Here is a 20,262-nt window from a genome sequence, read left to right as displayed (position 1 = left end):
TACAGTACCAACAGCATCGTGAAAACAACATAATCTTTAGAGTTATATTCACTGTTTGACATTTTAGCTTCACAATTATAGATAATTGTAGTGGAACCCCGACGTACGAAATTAATTCGTTCCCGAGGGTCTTTCGTAATTCGAAAATTTTCGTAAATCGAAGCACCCATCAAGCGCTTTGAGTGAGGCGATGCTGAACGATAGGCTATAGGCTAATTGCTAACTAGAACAACAATACCTCGTTCAAGTGGAACAGCGAATCACAAGTACGGAAGCCAAGGGGTTGTCACATGATTCGGAAGGCATTGTTGGCATTGTAGGCTCAGCCAATCAGAGCCAGCGGATTTCGTTACTCGGGCATTTTGCCGTAACACGGGCAAAAATATTGCTGTTCAGTGCCTTCGTAACTTGAATTTTTCATGAAACGGGGTATCCGTAAGTCGGAGTTCCACTGTACTAGCTAATTGCTACAGCTATGGAAGCTAGGTGTTTGCCCAATCCATAGAAAGCTAACCTAAGCCATAACTAAAGATCTACCGAGCTTCTGTTGCGCAAGATTTAAGACATCAATAGTGCTGAAACTGCAGAAGTATCAGTAGTGGTTTAGGGTTTGTTTGCAGAAGATCAAATAATTTTTTTTTGTTACTTCAAATAGATTAAAAGGCCTACAGAGAACTAAAACTGGCCATGAGTATGCGTAATGGCCGTGGACATGGTCCCATACGTGCCATTATTATTTTACAGCAGCTTGATTTAAACTCATGTGTCAGGTACTCTCCCTGAGCTCTCTTGGTGTTACATGAATAACCTCCTTGCTTTCACTCACTCACACACACACACGCGCACACAAACATTCAAAAACTGTCAGAGAAACCTGTGTGATGAAAAATGTATTTATCAAGAATGCATCACTCAGGAAAAAAAGAAGCTGGATGGATGGCTGTGTGGATCACATCAGTAACATGCATCCTGCAGGAGATTTTCTTTTTTTATGGATCTCCCTTCCCATCTCTGTTGTTTAGCTATAAATGCAGAACAATGTGGTACAGCAATTGGTCAAATTAGATATCATCTTTATGCATTAGCTGATGGATCATTTCGAATGAATTAGCCTCATAATCTTGCACGTAAAGGTCACTGTGTACTGGTGGGAAATGTGTGTGTGCATCCTGTGAGTGGTGAACGAACTATCTTAAAAGACAGGAAGATCTTCCAACTGGGCTGGAGAGTAGAGTAAAAGCAGAGAAGAGGAAAGCAGAGGGCAGAGGGAGATCTGACATTGATGGTGATGAGGTGGAGGAAGGGCCACGGAGGGGGATCAAGGCAGATGACAGGAGAGGAAGTGTAAGATTTATGAAGGAAGACAGAGAAAGGGGACAAGAAATATTGAGCTGTGGATGAAAAGACCCGTGTTCTTTTATTCTCTTTGTTTCTTTGCTGCTTTTTGCAACAATCATGCAGAGAGGGTTTTTTTGTTCTTCGCTCCAGGTTTCTCAAAAAGTAGCATCAAGGACTTCTAACCAAGTACAACCAATGCTTTAGACTGCACACTTACCAAAATAGTGGTTTGATCCAGAAGTTGAAGCAATTATGTGCAAAAAAAGAGATGCTTTTCAGGGTATTAATGACCAGTGGAATGTGCATACTTTATCATGCAAACACTGCAAACATTTCCTGAAATCGTTCACGTGGCATGTTTCCTTTTCTGCTTTTATTTTCTCCTGCTTGCACTTTGTAAGGTCTCTCATGGTGTGAACTTTGATCTTTTCCAGAAGATGAGAAAATAAGTCTCAGAAAGTCCAGAAGTGACATTTTATTCCCAACACCTTGGCCAAATTTCCTTCAACCAGCACTATAATAATGGTTAATTATCACCACAAGTAGAACAAACTACTAAAACTAAGTGCTTTGTGAAATATATGAATTTAGGTAAAGGGGGCAAGACAATCTAGCTTGGCATAGAAACTAGAGATTTATACCAGAATACAATGGCAGTTGGTATCCAGTATATGCAACAGACTTCGATTCTATTTGTCAGAATTTAAATTGCCAAGTACGCTGATGACAAATTGATAACACAGCAATTAATAATACAGTACAAGCTCTGCAGTCTCAGTGAGCTTGATAAATTCTCGATCTGCCAGATGTTGTAGTTCAGCGGTCCCCAACCTTTTTTGCGCTACAGACCGGTTTAATGTCAGACAATATTTTCACAGACCAGCCTTTAAGGTGTCGCGGATGAATACAACAAAATAAAATGATACAACCAAGACAATATTTGTAAATATAATAATAAAGGCGAATTCACTGTGTAATTGTGTAACTTTATTAGCAGCATCCAGCAATGATATCCAGCAAGCCACCCAGGTAAACATGAAATTGGAAGACCTTAGGCTAGTTAGCTAACAGTGGCAAAATTGTCCAAATAAGAGCAAGGGAAGTGCCCACTATTAATTGGTGGCAGATGGAGTTTTTCTCTGGGACAGATGAAAGATAAAAATGCTAAAAAGAAAAAGCCACTTAATATAATTGGCCAACTGTTAATAGACATCTTACCCAAGTACTCTTTGCGTGGTAAACTCACTTCCTCACTTCCCACTACCCAGGTGCTGTTAATAATGTATATGTATGGTAGTTTTCTGTGGTTCTCATCTTAAAAACAACCTTCTCTAATGCTATGACATCCTAATAATATAAGATATCAGAGATACATCTTTGCCAACATGCAGTGCAAATCACTACAATTTTATTTACCTCATGGAACAACCACATATGTATTGAGAAAACCAGCATTGTGGTATTAAATTTAGCTACTATATGAATGCACATAATCTCAGTGTGCTTTGTCATGTTGCCAAGTACTCATTTTGTTGTTGCAACATGCCAGTTGGCCCTCGCAGATGGTCCCACAGATAAATGTCATGTTGGAAATGTCACAAAAAACAGTTTTACGTGGTCCCTCTGCTGGCGGGCCGGCGAGGAGCTGGCAGAGCTTGCACTGATCTGCGTGTGTTTTGTGTGCATGCAATCCAAGAAGCTAGACCAAAAAATAAATAAATAAAAAATACTGGGTTGTTTTTGCCTGTGTGTGTGTGTTTTCAAGCATTCATAAGCAACCTAATCGTGCCAACATCTTCTGTCTCCCACCGAGACACAGCCAGACCTTTTTAATGACAAATATTCTAATTTAGCTTCTAATCAAATGCATACAGAAATGCATCACACTCGCATGCTCCTCACAGCAGGATGTCATGTGTGAAGCTGTCTTATTAAGTAGCTGGATTGGTGTTTACTACACATGACAACAAATACAACCAGTGGAACATAGTGCAACGTGATCACTATTTGCAGTTATTTGTGTGCTAGTTTTGATACGTGACATGGGTCAAGTAATTAAAAATAAACTATGTTCAATTAGCTAAAATATTTCCAGTGGCTAACACTATAGAAATGTGTTAACTAATTTATTATCACTAACACTGTACCTTGGAATAATGTTAATTGGCTACTTGCAACCATCCTAACACTTGAGTCTGTGACCTGTCTACAAAATATAATGTTAAAATTTTAAATAAATCATCTGCCCAATAATGTCTTTGTTGTTGTTACATTTTTTTGTTTGTTTTTGCACTCTGGTATTAAATTGAGTATTAAGAGTCATGTAATTTTTCTGGTATTGGTACTAACTACTCAACCTGTGGTATCCTGGTATCATGACATTCCTAGAACAAGCAAAAATTTCAGAAAAATCTGCATTTTTAAGATTAAATATACAAATTAGCAATATACAATGTGTCAAATTTGCAAGAAACAGCTCTTTCCACTTATAATACTACTTTCCCCCCCATAAATCTGTACTTTTTGTCTTATAAATTTGCCATTTTGGGTGGAAGTTTTCAGCTTTTTTAATGTTTCAGAGACTTTTTGACCCTATTCATCATCTACAGTGGGGAAAAAAAGTATTTAGTCAGCCACCGATTGTGCAAGTTCCCCCACTTAAAATGATGACAGAGGTCAGTAATTTGCACCAGAGGTACACTTCAACTGTGAGAGACAGAATGTGAAAAAAAAATCCATGAATTCACATGGTAGGATTTGTAAAGAATTTATACGTAAATCAGGGTGGAAAATAAGTATTTGGTCACCTCAAACAAGGAAAATCTCTGGCTCTCACAGACCTGTAACGTCTTCTGTAAGAAGCTTTTCTGTCCCCCACTCGTATGAATGGCACCTGTTTGAACTCATCATCTGTATAAAAGACACCTGTCCACAGCCTCAAACAGTCAGACTCCAAACTCCGCCATGGCCAAGACCAAAGAGCTTTCGAAGGACACCAGGAAAAGTATTGTAGACCTGCACCAGACTGGGAAGAGTGAATCTACAATAGACAAGCAGCTTGGTGTGAAAAAATCAACTGTGGGAGCAATCATCAGAAAATGGAAGACATACAAGACCACTGATAATCTCCCTCGATCTGGGGCTCCACGCAAGATCTCATCCCGTGGGGTCAAAATGATCATGAGAACGGTGAGCAAAGATCCCAGAACCACACGGGGGGACCTGGTGAATGACCTGCAGAGAGCTGGGACCAAAGTAACAAAGGTCACCATCAGTAACACACTACAACGGCAGGGAATCAAATCCCGCAGTGCCAGACGTGTTCCGCTGCTGAAGCCAGTGCATGTCCAGGCCCGTCTGAAGTTTGCCAGAGAGCACATGGATGATACAGCAGAGGATTGGGAGAATGTCATGTGGTCAGATGAAACCAAAGTAGAACTTTTTGGTATAAACTCAACTCGTCGTGTTTGGAGGAAGAAGAATACTGAGTTGCATCCCAAGAACACCATACCTACTGTGAAGCATGGGGGTGGAAACATCATGCTATGGGGCTGTTTTTCTGCCAAGGGGACAGGACGACTGATCCGTGTTAAGGACAGAATGAATGGGGCCATGTATCGTGAGATTTTGAGCCAAAACCTCCTTCCATCAGTGAGAACTTTGAAGATGAAACGAGGCTGGGTCTTCCAACATGACAATGATCCAAAACACACCGCCCGGGCAACAAAGGAGTGGCTCCGTAAGAAGCATTTGAAAGTCCTGGAGTGGCCTAGCCAGTCTCCAGACCTCAACCCCATAGAAAATCTGTGGCGGGAGTTGAAAGTCCGTGTTGCTCGGCGACAGCCCCAAAACATCACTGCTCTCGAGAAGATCTGCATGGAGGAATGGGCCAAAATACCAGCTACTGTGTGTGCAAACCTGGTAAAGACCTATAGTAAACGTTTGACCTCTGTTATTGCCAACAAAGGTTATGTTACAAAGTATTGAGTTGTATTTTTGTTATTGACCAAATACTTATTTTCCACCCTGATTTACGAATAAATTCTTTACAAATCCTACCATGTGGATTCATGGATTTTTTTTTCACATTCTGTCTCTCACAGTTGAAGTGTACCTCTGGTGCAAATTACTGACCTCTGTCATCACTTTAAGTGGGGGAACTTGCACAATCGGTGGCTGACTAAATACTTTTTTGCCCCACTGTAGCTCATTACACCTCTGATTTTTTTTCCCAATAGAGCTATTCTGTTACCTGCGCTTGCAAAAATAAACACAAAGATAATGGCACAGCAACATTCAGAACATCCCAAACTATTCTTTTTCAGAGACTTTGGTAATTTTGCTACTTGTTGCATAGATAGCATGCCAGCTACTGAAGTGAGCTTAGTCCTTGCATCCCAGCTAGCCACATACATGCTAGCTTAGTTACAAAAGCTTCTCAAACTCTTGTCTATTATATTTATAAGATTTACAGGTGTAATTTGTTCTAAAAATGTTCCATCCATCCATCTTCATCCGCTTTATCCGGGGCCAGGTCGCGGGGGCAGCAGCCTAAGCAGAGAAGCCCAGACCTCGCTCTCCCCAGCCACCTCCTCCAGCTTATCCGGGGGAACACCATGGCGTTCCCAGGCCAGCCGAGAGATATAATCTCCCCAGTGTCTCCTGGGTCTGCCCCGGGGCCTCCTCCCAGTGGGACATGCCCGGAACACCAACCCCAGGAGGCGCCCAGGAGGCATCCTTGTCAGATGCCCGAACCACCTCAGCTGGCTCCTTTCGATGTGGAGGAGCAGCGGCTCTACTCTGAGCCCCTCCCGGATGGCTGAACTTCTCACCCTAGAACCCTAAAAATGTTCTATACTTAATTTAACAAACAGTGTAGAAGAACTGTCTGTAAAAAAAAAGTTGTTATAAAAGTCTTTTAGCTCATCCCGTTCGCTAACATTGGTGCAGTTGTCTGCTGCCTCTTAGCTCTCCTCCGGATATTCATCCCTCTATATATTTTAACTTCAGATGAGAATGGTATAAAAAGGAGGACATAGATGGCCATCTATGTCCACTGTGAGCGAGCATCTTTGAACACCAACTGTCTGACATCTATAATACAGTTTTGAGTCCCTCCCCAGACGCCTGAACGCCCACTCACATCCTGGGCCATCCGACCTGAGGAATTCGCATGATAAGGTGGGGCCAGGTTTCACAATGAGCTCACCCGAAACTCTGGCTGATTGGGACCCACACCCATTTTCACACCTTGGCTCAGGCGATTAGAGGATCATCAGGGGGTCCTTTTGTCCCTCTGTGGGGGGTTACTCCCACTAGGTTTAAATCTGGGACTCTCCACCATTTGACCTTAGAACTGAAGAAGTTTCTCGGATGAGAGGTGAAACGTCTTCAAGCAACTTAAAGAAGTACAGATGCTTTTCTTTGCAAGCTCCTTTGACAAGCTACAAAGTCTTTCTCCATTCAGCAATTAACATCTCTCCAGTCACCCAAAGGTCAGTACTGTCAAAACACTGTTGAACAGCACAAAGCAGCAATTTCAACAACATGATAAGCTAAAACTTGTGTTACTGTGAACTACTGTTTTTCGCTAGTGTTGGCTACTTATCACTTCCATTTCTGTAGAGCTTTTGCCTTCTTTTTTACAGCCAACCAAATTAACTAAACATTAACTTCCCCATGTGTTAAATGGACCCCTATATTTACCATTACTTCTGAATGACTGGGCCATATTAATTTAATGTCATTAATTTATTGATTGATTTAGGAGTTTTGTATTTTCTACTACTTGAGGAGTGGGGAAACAGGAGAGTGCAAAGTGTGTTTGATTCTGTGATAGCGGCAGACATCTGCAGATGTTACACTTGGTGCTTTGTGAATGCGGATTTGTGTGAACGTGTATGTGTGTTTACAGAGTTGCCAATCAGAACATCAAGTGTGAGGTTTACCTATTTGGGCTGAGCCTTTTTTTTGTTCCGGAGCGTAAATGTAATGCAGTTCTGCGTTCATATGCATTCATTTGAAAAATAGGCCAGTTCCCAAGAGAGTCACTGTCTCCCTGTTTCTGTCTGTCTCTCTTTCATGCACTCCCTCCCGATATATGTCTCTCTTTCTCTCTCCCCATATCTTTTCTTATCTGTCCAATTGTTCTTGTTTTCACACCCACGTCCCTCATTTTCTATTTTCTCCGTCCATTCAGTCTTTTTCTCACCTTTCAGTCTTTTTCTCACTTACTTCCTGCTTTCTCTCTCTCTCTCTCTCTCTCTCTCTCACTATACATGCCTCCTGCTGTTTCTCTGCTCTGACACCTTGTCTGTTACACTCTTACTCAGTGAATCGGTCACTCAGTCACGTGCAAACACTTGCTCGTACATGCGCACCCACACACTCACTGCATTCCCACTCACACACACTTAACACTTGTTTGCTCGCTTCATCTCATAATTTCACTGCTGCCTTATAGCTGATCCTTCAGCTGCCTCTAAATCCATACTATTAGGTTACATAATTAGATCAGTGCTCTGTCAATAAGTAGCACTCTGTTAGAGCTTCCTTGAATATTGGAGAACCCTTCTCTCTACTCTTCTTTCACACCCCAACGCACATGTTTACTTTTCTAGCCTATATATACAGGTAATAAAGCAATATGTAACTACTTGTATTTGAATACAGGTAGTTATATGTCTGTCTTCAAACTAAATAAAAGATAAAATGCCTTCTTACAGGGTCTGTTTGGCAGTTTAATTAGACGTTTAAGTGTTGTCTTGTCTGATTTACATTCAGTTACATCAGCTGTATGAACATAAAAGTTTTAGGGTTGCCAGTTTTGATGGAAGGGAGGACATTTTTGCTTGTATATTCTGATATGCATCATACATAAGCTATAATTATGCTTAGATTAAAATTAACCAAGTGATGAATAACAAAGTAACAAAAAACTTGTTACTTGTTGCCCAGCTATAAGGTTTTTATTTTTCTACACAGACAGTGTGAAAGATGGATAGAAGGAAGGATGTGGCTGTAAAACACTCCCTCATTGGCAAACGTCTTGTGACAACAGATAATCCTTCATTTTAAAACATGGCATAACCAAGATCTATAAACCCAACTTAATTCTTTATTCAGTATGACCCAACACGAGTGTCTGGCCTCATAAGCCCATTAGGAAAGTGTTTACCCATAAACCTCTGGGGGACCAGAAGGCTTTTTGGAACCACAGCTATCGCCACCTGGTGGTCTTCAGATAGAATGCAGGTTTGTAGGCGCTTCTACAGAAAAGGCTGCAACCAACTGTAGACTCTGCAAAACTATAGACTGTAAATAAAACTCTTTTAGGAGCCATAAGCTAATGCTAGTGTTAGCTAGCTATTAGATTTTTTTTCCTTTAGTTGTTTTTTTGTTTTGTTTTTTCCTTTTGTTGTTGTTTATTGGGGGGGGGGGGGGGGGGGGGTTCTTGCATGCAAGCAAGTCTGCATAGGTTGTTTGCCCATAATCCTATATTCTACCAAATATGTACAAAACATTTTAGTTAGCAAGACACATCCATGAATCACCCATGAAACGCTGAAATGCATCTTTAATTATCCAAACACTGAAGACAACCCTGCTGACACATAATGTTTTACTTTAGATAAGTTATAAAAAAGTGCCACTAACAAGGTTTTGTGTTAGCAAGTAAACATGCTTATTTCTGCTGTTTAGTATTTCAACATTGAGGCGGGGGAGCATTAGAGCTAGACAACCTCAAGGTACACAGTAAGGAGCTGCAGTTTGTGTTTTCACTATGTCACCAAGAATGACTGCTTTTCTGTGCAGCTTGCTTATTTGATAAAACACTGTTTGTTTTTACTATAATATAATATTTTTTTAAAGACAAAATGGCTTATGCCAGGGATGGGCCACAAAAGGAACTGTAGCTTATTGTTTATTGTTGTGGCCTTCCACAACAGTCCCAGTTTCTTATGGTGGCCATTTGAGAAAATCAACTGTCCATCCCTTGCCCATGCTCTCAACGTCAGGAGCAAACTGCACAATTAATTAAACTCTATAATTCTCTGGAACATACGCATGTCTTCAAAACTTTTGGGATATTTTGTAGAAATGTATAACTGACTTGTACTTAATAGGCTTAAACACTAAAAGCTACCAGCATGGCACTTTAAGAAGACCTCCAAGAGAATCCTGTAAGGTGACAGTAAATGTCAAGCATGAGTAAGAGGTGTCCTCTCATCACCACCCATGTCAAATGTGCCAGGATCAGTAGGGAGCCATCGAATTCAAGAGTGAGACAGTTTTTGTCTGTTGTTTTAAAAAAAGAAACACTTGTATTCGTTTTAAAAAGGAGTGTTAATCCATGTTTCCATTTTCAGACAGGTCAGGGCCAGATCACACCTTCTGCTATGTGCTTTACGCCAACACTTCACACCACAGCAGGGTCAGACTGGGCCTGAAAATACTGTTTTGTTTTGCTGTTTTACCCAGACCAACCAGCCACAACCACACCACAGATATTCCACCATGCCCACCTCATCAACACGTATACAAACACACCACCCCTTAGCACACTTACAGACATAATGCATGGATACTCTAGGCCATGGTAACACTACATACATCTATTTTAGGAGCGAGGGAAATGTTTGAAACCAGCAGCTGTAATGCATTATTTACAGTATTTGGACACAGGGAATCGATCATAAAATCATTCCCATTCTTTAGTTGCACAAAAAAAAAGACTAATAATGTTTAATGAAGCTAAAAAAAAAAAGGAAACCACTGCACCTAACCACTGCACTGCCCTCGTGTTGCAAAAACACTGAGGGCCTGGAAACAGAAAATTCTCTTACCAGATCTTACTAATTAAAAGTTTCCTACTGTAGCTTTTTCCAGCGCCACTTTTTGTGCTTTGCTTCTAAACTGTGTCTTTAATTGAGAGACTTTTATGGCACAGAATGGCTGCATAGTTTCGAAAGTTTGCAGATGATGTAATAATTACAGGACAGTAAAAGATGGGGTCCTGACTCTCCTGTGACTACGCTATAGCCTGTTTCCACTAGCTCAGCTCTTACAGGTGCTTTGAAGTTTTTCTCTCAAAGACTGCTCTGATTGTTAACAGAAATGAAAGCACAGAGATTTTATGAAACAGCCCTCTGAAATTACCTCAGACTGCTGTTTCATTCAAACCCTACATGGAGTCTTTCCTGTCGCTCTGTGATGTGTGCTAATAGCCGACAACTAGTGGGTGTTTTAGACTGAGAGGTGTCACTTTGTATGAGAAGTGACACCTGAAACCCTTCAGGTTTGTAGCGCTACAGAAAAGCTATGAGAAGTACACTGGAAAAAAATGCAATAGGGTGGTTGTTGAATCTGCATAGAATTACTTCATATATCCAGCATGACTAATTTAAATTTCACATCTAAACATATTTTTGTCTTTTAATTTTCACATATTCTTTAAGAATATTCATTCTTTTAGAACAAATCATGTTGAAAAGAAACAAGTTAGTCGTGTTTTATCCTCAAGCTCCGCCCCCTGGAAAGGAAAAATCGGCTGCACTGTCCGCCATTTTTGTCTCTCGCTTTGGAAAATCTACTACCATCTGGAGTTTTACACTTGAAGGTAAATAGGATTTTAAAGCTAACACACCAGTGAGAAAGAGTGTAGACCCTTTATATATGTGGACTTTTACTGGGGTGTTGTTATTTTACAGGTATGTGGGCTGTTTATCGAAAACCATGAAAGGCCAATGTTAGGCTCCAGTTAGCTAATGGTAACCGAAATTATGCGATAAGCAAATTAGTAATTAACATATATAATGTGAGTTAATATTGTTGGTATATTCTTTCAGTCTAAATTAACAGACTATTACAAACTTGCATCGGTGTCTGTAGTAAGTGGTGGTACCTGCAGTGTCTTAACCATTAAACAAGCTAATGTAGGGCCGGGATATGACTAGTTTGTTGAAACATGTCTGCTGCCAATGTGACTGCTCACACACGGTAACATTACCAGCACATAGCCACAGCCGCTATAAACATGCTGAAAGGTCAATCTAGCTTCTGTAGTCAGCAGCTGGAAGACTCAACACAGACCCAAGATTCAGTGTAACGGTTATCTAAATGTTGTGTGTCCTGTTTGTAAGCCCAGAAAAAGAAATTAAATAAAATGACGACCTTGAGCTTCAAGCTAATGTAAGCGTAATGCTATAGCATAAAGCGACTAATGCAATGATGACGTTGTTAAATTAGTAAAAATACAGTAAATATATCCAACATGAATCAGTTATATTTTTGGTCTAAACATAATTAAGTCTCACGCCTTTCACTTGTTTTAGAAGGATGTTCAGTCTTTTAAAACCAGTCATATCAAAATAACAGAAAATAGTTACGTTTTCTGTTGAAACTCCACCCCCCAGGGCGTGTTCTGCGAGGGAAAATTCACTGTGGCGGTCCGCCATTTTTTGTCGTTGCTTCGTTTACGTTTGGTGCTGAGCTTTACTTTGTCGAGGTAAACTGAAAACTACATGTTTGAGAGGAAACGAAGAGAACATCCATTATATGGGGAAGTTTTTCTCATGAATTCCTGTTGAGCAACATAATGGAAAAAACAAGTCATTCCTTAAGTTAACTAACGATAATGCTAGCTTAAGCTGCATGACAATATTATGTGCATTAGCTTTTTTTCAGTGTGTGCCCAGTCACATTCGCTTGTTTTTTTCTCAGTGAATACAGACTAACAAACTCGTGTCCATTTAGTTAACTGGTTGTACCTAAAATGTTTTAGTTAAACATTTCAATAAGCTAGTTTGCCATGGGGTGGGCTCTGTTGGGGGGGGGGGGGGGGTGAAGATTTGCATATGTTATCTCACATTCTGTAAGGTAAATTTTCTGGAAAGGTCAAATTAACTAATTTAACTAAGTATTAATGAAAGACCTTGATGTGTATATGACAATAATAGATGTAGTTTCTGGGTCATTTGGCAGAACTGCAAAATGGCCAGAAGGAGGCAACAGGCTTTGGGTGGTATGGAAGTAAGGGCAACTATGGAACTGCTCAGCAACATGGGACCCATAGCTAATAAATAGTAACATGACAAAAAATAACAACTTTGTGTGGATGTAACCTTGTGAGATTTGAGATTTTGACAGCATTTTTATGTGACAACTTCTCTTTTTAGATAAATGCAGAGTTTAAGCGCATTACCACCATGCCACTGCAGTCCAGATTACTCTCGCAGATAGATGTGCTATCTGACAAACTCATAAAGGTCTTCAAAAGGCGAGGAGGACAAATAGGAAGAAGACTGCAGAACATTCTGGAGCCCACGGCCCAGGTAAGAAAAAAATAATTTGTGTATACACTTTAGGGAAAATAATAATTTTAACAAAATGCTGCTTGTCACTCTATGCCAGGAGTATGTTGAAAATCACCTGGGATTTTCACAATTTACCATGGGTGCGTTTTTTGTTTTTGTTTTTTCTTTTACCTGCATTAGAACGATGTGTGGAGTTCATAGTTGAACACCTCTCTATGCTCTGACAGTATTCTGCTTCTTTGCATGGAGATTTCACTTCATGCATTACCTTTTTAAGCATTCTGAGGACTCAAATCACATGCTGTAATGAATCCATTTTTGTTCACCTAATGTGTTAATGTTAACATTTTTTGGAATAGTGACACAGATTAAAATAAGATTTGGTATAATGTTCTTTGACCAGTGTTCTGTTTAATTAAATTTTGGAATTCTGCATTTTCTAGGCCACAGATGAAGCCATTATCCAACGATCTAATAAGGAAACAACCATGGGAATTTACATCATAAAGTCAAGAGATGCCAATGGCAGCCCTGAGGACATCGGGATAGTCCTTGAAGGCCAGAGAGTCTGGCAGGATTTGGATAACTATACCCTAGCAGCTGCAATGCTGTTTGGACTAATGTACACTTTGAACCTCACCTACCCACTGGAAAAGTATACCTTCGAGGTATTATAGAAACTGGTTATGGAGCTCAAAAGGAACAGCCTTTCAAAGAAGGCCCAGGTTCTCAGGACCAGACTGTACGATTGAACAGTTTTCCAGTTATGATGTGGGAACAACATGTTTACCTCTTCGAATATATACCATCCTTTCTTTTAAGCCAGCACTGGTAAAGTTGCAGTACATAGTGAAACTTATTTTTCTGGCACTTTTCAACTTGGGGCCTTTATTACTGCAGTTTTCACTTTTCAAGCCATGGTTTTTGTTTTTTTTTAAAATTCAAACTTTGAATGTGCATTTTTCTCAATGGAAATGATGCCTTGCACCAATTTCACCAATTTGCAATTTTTTTCCCAAGGTGCACCACTACAAACAGATTGCATCGTGTAGTATTAGTGATTGTGATGTTTAGTGATAGAAGCAAGCCAATACTAATCAGTTTAGGTCTCTTGGTTGTGTGCCTGTGGGTTATAATGTTATTTTAAGTCTCTTCTTTGTGTCATTTTAATAATTACACCCCTGTTGCCATATTACCTTACCTTATGGTTCTTACATTTAAAAAACTATTTTTTACATAAGTGCGATGTCATAAGGCCCCACAATGTTGAATTCAGGTTCCAGCAGATAACTTTGAGGAATGTTGTGGAATGTTTTTCAAGAGATGCATTGTACAAATATGACTCATGTATATTTTGGAAGCCTGAATTGAAAGTCCATTTTTACAACTGTGTAGTATTTTCAAAAATACAGGTCATTGTTCAAAAATGTTTTGCTTATTTCTTTGATTGAGAGAAAGTGTACAGTACATACAGTAAGATCAGCCTTAATTTAGTTTTATTTATTGAACACTCAATTATATATTATATTATATATTAGAAATTTGTTATAAAATAAAATAAGCTTACCATAAAATAATCTTGTCAATATAACACATAGTAGTCCAATACAATTAACACAAAAAGTTCATGTCTGATAAACAAGTGGTTTCTATAAATATTTGACCGGAATGAAAAACATAACAACAACATAAAAAAGTCATGTTCGTGTTACCAGAAAAATGTGTGCAGGTATAACATAAAAAACTAAGGTTAACCAAACAACTTAATTTCGTGCAACCGCTTACAATAATTTTTTTATGTTTATCCCACTGATTATTTTTTTCAGTGTAACAGATTTCCCTGATATCATAAAGGGGGAAAATGCCAAGAAACAACACATATATAATACAAATATTTACACTTAACCATGACACTACAAATTGATTTCATTATCAAATAAACAGACTGGTTTAATTTGGAACCACGCTGTTCATACACATAAGGTAATACCCAGAAATTAACCGAAGAACATTACATCCCAACATCCTCCACTACAGTGCTCTCAATGTGACACCATGTCGTCCAGTGAGGAATGTCCATGGGAATACTGAGCTGCTTCACTTCTTTGTACATTGATCTCTTATACCAGAGTATCAGTCTGTCTCCTGCTCGAGCGCTGTCATAAGCAGCCTGCTATTTGCAGGTGAGCAAATATACAGAAGGAAAAAGAAAATATTCTTTGTTTTCCTTTTCTTTGCTGTGGAAAGACATTCATTTCAAAATTAGATACTTCAGTAACTACCATCCATTCAAATGTTTTTGTTTACTCTTATTAGGGTTGTGGGGGGACTGGAGCCTATCCCAGTTATCATAGGTTGAGAGGTTGGGTACATCCTGGTCAGGTCACCAGTCTGGCGCAGGGCTAACACAGAGAGACACACAACCATTCACACCTATGGGCAATTTAGAATTACTGATGAACCTAACCCCAATAACTGCATGTCTTGAGCCACACCTCTTTTCTTTTTTTCTTTTTTTAAAGATTGCTGGAAAAATGGGAAATATAAGAATGTATTGAAATACCTACAAGTAATGTTGTAAGTAATGTTGATGTCCGGGCTCTGAGGAGGCCAGTCCATGATTGTTAGTGTTCCATTGTTTGTTTTTCTCAGGGTATGCTTTTACAGCCATGACAGGATCATTGTCATGCTGAAAAAGTATGCAGTCAGTTGCTTTCCAGATGGTATTGCATTGTGGATCAAAACCTGATGGTACTAGTCTGTCTTTATATCAGTTTTGACAAGAGCTCCAACACCACTGGCTGAAATGCCGCCCCAAAACACGACAGAGCCTCCGCTGTGTGTTAAAGATGGCTGTAGTGTAGACACTCACATAAATAAATAAAAGTAAAAACACGATTTTGAAATTTTTTTTAGCCCTATAATGCCCTCTGTATCATATTTGATATATGAGTCTCTGAGACCTCTATCTCATCAACATGATCAGTACTTGCCATAATTTCAAAATGTTATGGACAAAACTCTTTTTTTGTCTAAAATTAACATTGTAGTTGACAAAAAGTTGCCAAAAAAGCCCAATGTATCAAATGTGATACAAAAAATATATAATACATATATAATAGAAATATATAATACACAACATGATATAGCAAAAAAAAGTGGATTTTGTTATAAGAGTTAATAAACATCTCAGTTCTAAAAAAATCTAAATTTTCTGGCTATTTTTTGATGGGTTGGGTCTTACAGGGTTAAAGTTGATTTATCAACTTATAGATGAGTAGTTCTTTATATATTATGTTCCCCACTTATTTCTTTTTTTTTTTTTCATTGAGATTTCATCATGACACCTTAGAATGACACTGTAGCACTTGATGATGGATAACGATATCCTTTAGAAATCCGAGAGGCCATGTTTGCCTCTCGAGCGTCTCTTTGGGGCTTTTAAAAGCCTGAAATGCCAGTTCGGAGATGCTTTTAACATTTAACACAGGCCGTGCTTCTTGGCACTGTGGTCAAAAAATGATCATTTTGTTTCTGGAGGCTGTTATTCAGAGTACTTTTTAAGTCAGAACACAATGTGTGCGCATGTGTGTGCATGTGTCTGTGCTGTAATCAGGAAGATGCAGGGCTGGAGATGGAGCACAGCGGGCTGTACTGCTGAGAACAGAAATAGTGCTTTTACTCCTGCTGCTGCTCCAAAACCGACTCATTTCTCGCATGTGTGTGAGTGTGTGTCCATTAAGCACGTGCATTTTTGCCGGCATATATCTCAGTCTGCAGAAGCCTAATAATTCCATCAAAAACATTTATCACCTCATGCACCTTATAAGACTGTAGGTCATGCTTTTAAACCCGAGTTTCACACCATCTCATTTCCTTTTCTGTTCTCGTTCTGTCTGAGTGGATACCATGGCAGAAAAAGTAAAGTGTTATTATGCAAATCCCTCAAATGAATGTCTTTGTTTTGGGAGAGAGAGAGAGAGAAAGCCAAGAACATGAGAGAGAGAACAAGAGAGAGATAACGATGCTTTTGAAGAGATGAAAAGCAGAATGCTAATTCTGAGCTGCCTTTAGAGACACAGGCAGGCAGACAATGCTGTAGATTTATTTGAGCTTTTTCTTAATGAGTCTTACCTTCTTTGTGTTTGTGTTGCATTCTCTCAAGGTTGCTGAGTCCCTATCTATTGAATGTGCTTGCACGCGTTGTGTTCATTTTGGGTAATGATGTGTTTTCTGCCAATGAGCGCATCGTTTCAATGGCTATACTTTAAAGACTGCCTGGAGGTGTTTACTTTAAAGAGTCCCTGCAGGTGTGTGCATTTTGTTTCATTGTTTTCTGCATGCATGTCCTTTTGGTTTTTTTCACTCATCTTTCTTAGTTACAAAGTAGCAAAGTTGAAACAGGAAATGGACTCTGTGCAGGTGTCTGTATTGTTGACCGCAGCCTGCTTAGAGCCTTGTTGATGATGATTGCTGTTAATCTGCACACGTGGAGCAACATGGTGCCAGAGTTGCAAGTATAATTATATTATATGAGAGATGAAGAGAGAGCCTATTTATAACTGATCGCTAGCTGTCTCTAGTGGAGCGACTGGTGCTCAAGTAGAGAGACTGGGGTTGGTGGATGAGTGAATTGCTCTTACGAAGAGAGGCTGTGATTGGCTTGTTGACTTAAAGATTGATTACAGTTTTGTATATGTTTCTGTTTGATATTTATACTTTAATGTAGCCATAATATTGTGCTGAGACTGCTTAACATTTCTCCAAATACAATTATACAGTACTTGAAATACTTTGTAGGGTTTTTGCCTTACAATACGCCTTGAGGCGACTGTAGTGATTTGATATTTATAAATAAAATTGAAATGTATTTAACTGAAGTGTAATATGTGTAATAACAGTGTAATAACAAGTGTAATAATGAAAAATGAATATGCCGTTCTTGTGTTTTGTTGACTCTGCACACTAACATTATCCAAAATGTTTCCAACTGTATTCAAACCAAGAGAATGTAAGGCAGTTTGAAATGTGTATTTTCATAAAGTGGTTTAACTTTTAAATTCTGGCACAAATTCAGAAATTCCTCCACAAATAGTTGCTTTAGGACAATGATTTAACTGCAAACTTGTTTATATGCAGAAATATAGCCAGAATACAACCAGTTGGCAGTCAGGTAAGTCAAGTCTGTTGCAAAGAAACATGTCACGGACAAGTTGGACTCATAGGCACAGACTAACTAAGACTGACTGCAATGTGTTGCCAATCTGTCTGTGTTTATAGACAAGAAGGATACTCTTGACCTATTTTTATGCTTCGTTTTTCTTATTATTATTCTCTTAACTTTGCTTTTTCTTTCTTCTCTCATGTCACATAGGTACTACAGTGCCACCATCCTGCAGATGTCAGGAGTGCGCGATGACAGGTTGGCAATCTGGCTGGCTGGACTCACCACCCTCACCAACTTCCTGTTTACTCTGCTGGGAGTGTGGCTGGTGGAGAGAGTGGGGCGTAGGAAGCTCACCCTAGGCAGCATCATAGGTAAGGCTAAAGGAGGAGGAGACTTGAGCTGTCCAAATCAACAAAAAATATTAAAAGTTGTTTTTGTGCGCTCTTTGCGTTATTTAATTATTATATTTTTTGACAGGCACGTGTTTCAGTTTGAGTCTGTTGGCCATCGGTTTCTTAATGTCTGCACAGCACAGTCCCCCTGTCACCTACCACCCATTAGACCCCGCCATGGCCAACTCTACCTGCTCCAAGTACCAGTGAGTACTTTATCTACAGGCCTGTGGCGTTTCAGATGTATCTTACAGTATGTGGTATTATTACATCAACAGAATCTATCAGTGTTAAGTTCTCTTAGCCTGTTCCAACAACAGGTTGTCTTTTCTTTTCTGCAGTTATTCTGATTGCTCCACCGTTCACCATTTTAGCTGCAGAGTGTTAAAAAAAACACCATTTGAGCAATAAAGACCATTTACCCAGAGGATTTAATACGGTGGTATCAAAAGCAAGTCTTTTAGGGAACACGTTAAAACACTAATCTATGGTGTAATTACTCAGTAACAATTACAGTAAACTGTGGAATTGAGCTTTACTTTATTATGGGATTATGATAACAACAAGGATTTTCATTCCAGTATGAACTTGACATTAAATGGACATAAAAGCAAACAGCATGGCTGTGGAAACCCATGCTGTGAAGCTCCCAGTGCACAGTTTTTGTGCTGATGTTAATGCCAGATGAGGTTTGGATTTCTGCGGTTATTGAGTTAGCAAATCAGTGGTGACTTATATGCACTATGAGCCTTAGCATTTGGTGACTCGCTCTGTAATTATGCACAGTCAGGAACTGCTGTGGTTCCTAAATGCTTCTACTTTGCAATAATACCACTTACAGTTTATTATGGAAGAACGAAGAGGGAAAAATGTTAAAATCTGACTTGTTTCAACGGTGGCAAACTATTACAGCACCATGCACAGATTCGTTGAGCTTTTTGTTAGTAAAGGCAGACTGCATGGCTAGGTTGATTTTACACCTGTGGCAATGGGACTGAAAGCACCTTAATATCACATTGATGCTTGATGTCAATAAGAAGTCCTTAAAACTGAAGCATGCAAAAGGACCTGGATCACAGAGGCGCCAAGGCTCAATTATTCCTTCTTCCTATCTACCCATGCATGAATCCATTCGTCGATTTCAGGTCATGGGAGAAGTGTAGGCAGAGATACTCAGATCTTTCTCTCCCTGGCCAACTCCTCAATCCCCGATGGAAGAGATGGCTGGGGAGACGCATTCCCTCCTCTCTCCTCTCTCCTCTTGGTCAGACATGTCCATCCTATTCAGAGGCACTGAGACCCTGAGAGCCTCTGTTTTGCCAGCACTTATGAATTGGAACATGTTGACATTCCAAACCGTAAGTGCTCAGCTTCCATCACCATATTAATACAGAAGTACCCATGCATCGGAGCACACCAGTCTTCAAACGTGCCCTTCATTTTGATCTCAATTGAACGTAAATCACCTGGTGTTTTTTTCCAACTGGATATTGCATTTTTATGGCTTGCAACCAAGTTCTGGGGTATAACCACTAAAGTAGCTTTCTCCAGGACCAAAAGACATACTGAGACACACATGTACGTACATGGTGGAAAGAAATCCAGCTACACTATCAAACCTAGTAATGAGGGTTGTTATTTCCCTTCAGGATGTGAGGAGTAGGTATGACTTTAGACCTCCGAGTCCCTCTGAATTACTCCGTCTGATCATCTAGCACATTTGAAGGAAAATACAGATTTCTGTGTTTGTATTAAGGTGTCGCACTCTGCAGAAGGTTGGAGGAAAACACAAAGCGGTACATTTGGTATTGTAGCATAGCTTAAAATGGTAAACAAGAACCGAAAATGGGGGTGCTGGCATGAGGAAGCTACTGTTGACCTTGGAGCACTTCTGTTCTTAGTAAAGGCACTTAGTATTTTGCAGTTTTAGAGCAGAGGACACTAAGTGGTGGAAAGAGAATAAAACCCTCCTAAAAGAATTTTTGTGGTGAAGTTCTTGCAGGTTTTTACACATACATTAATACAGATCTAGATTTCTCTGAGTACTCAG

General features: G+C 39.5%; 2 protein-coding genes across 4 annotated transcripts in view; both read left to right on the top strand.

Moving 5' to 3' along the window:
* slc2a13a (solute carrier family 2 member 13a) overlaps positions 1–20,262 on the top strand; it is a 101,269-nt gene that overhangs the window by 72,804 nt on the left and 8,203 nt on the right. The window contains exons 5-6 of the mRNA XM_086270354.1: positions 18,028–18,191; positions 18,298–18,418. Coding sequence (XP_086126480.1) covers positions 18,028–18,191; positions 18,298–18,418 — 285 coding nt within the window. The remainder of the gene's footprint in view (positions 1–18,027; positions 18,192–18,297; positions 18,419–20,262) is intronic.
* Positions 8,898–14,158, top strand: LOC147310543 (uncharacterized). 3 transcript variants are annotated; one of them, XM_086269776.1, is made up of 3 exons: positions 8,898–11,048; positions 12,516–12,671; positions 13,097–14,158. In XM_086269776.1, exons 2-3 carry the CDS (start codon positions 12,546–12,548, stop codon positions 13,328–13,330), a joined length of 360 nt encoding a protein of 119 aa, XP_086125902.1. In that variant the 5' UTR covers positions 8,898–11,048; positions 12,516–12,545; the 3' UTR covers positions 13,331–14,158. The 3 variants fall into 3 exon arrangements, with proteins under 3 accessions (XP_086125902.1, XP_086125900.1, XP_086125901.1); XM_086269774.1 differs by having other exon boundaries at positions 8,900–10,957; XM_086269775.1 differs by lacking the exon at positions 8,898–11,048 and adding an exon at positions 11,078–11,845.

The sequence above is a fragment of the Aulonocara sp. 'chitande type north' Nkhata Bay genome, linkage group LG17, assembly GCF_057382095.1.
Source record: "Aulonocara sp. 'chitande type north' Nkhata Bay isolate Kocher_YH1m ecotype deep benthic linkage group LG17, A_spYH_male_GT1.1, whole genome shotgun sequence".
NCBI classification, from domain to species: domain Eukaryota; kingdom Metazoa; phylum Chordata; class Actinopteri; order Cichliformes; family Cichlidae; genus Aulonocara; species Aulonocara sp. 'chitande type north' Nkhata Bay.
Note: the sequence above shows the minus strand (reverse complement) of the source record. Positions and strands in the feature narration are given on the sequence as shown.

What these genes read in the sequence shown, in the direction of transcription:
- LOC147310543 (XM_086269776.1), top strand. Translation starts at nt 12,546, where the DNA reads ATGCCACTGCAGTCCAGATTACTCTCGCAGATAGATGTGCTATCTGAC. An exon ending in TTCTGGAGCCCACGGCCCAG is followed by an intron (nt 12,672 to 13,096) that starts GTAAGAAAAAAA and finishes TGCATTTTCTAG; the next exon opens with GCCACAGATGAAGCCATTAT.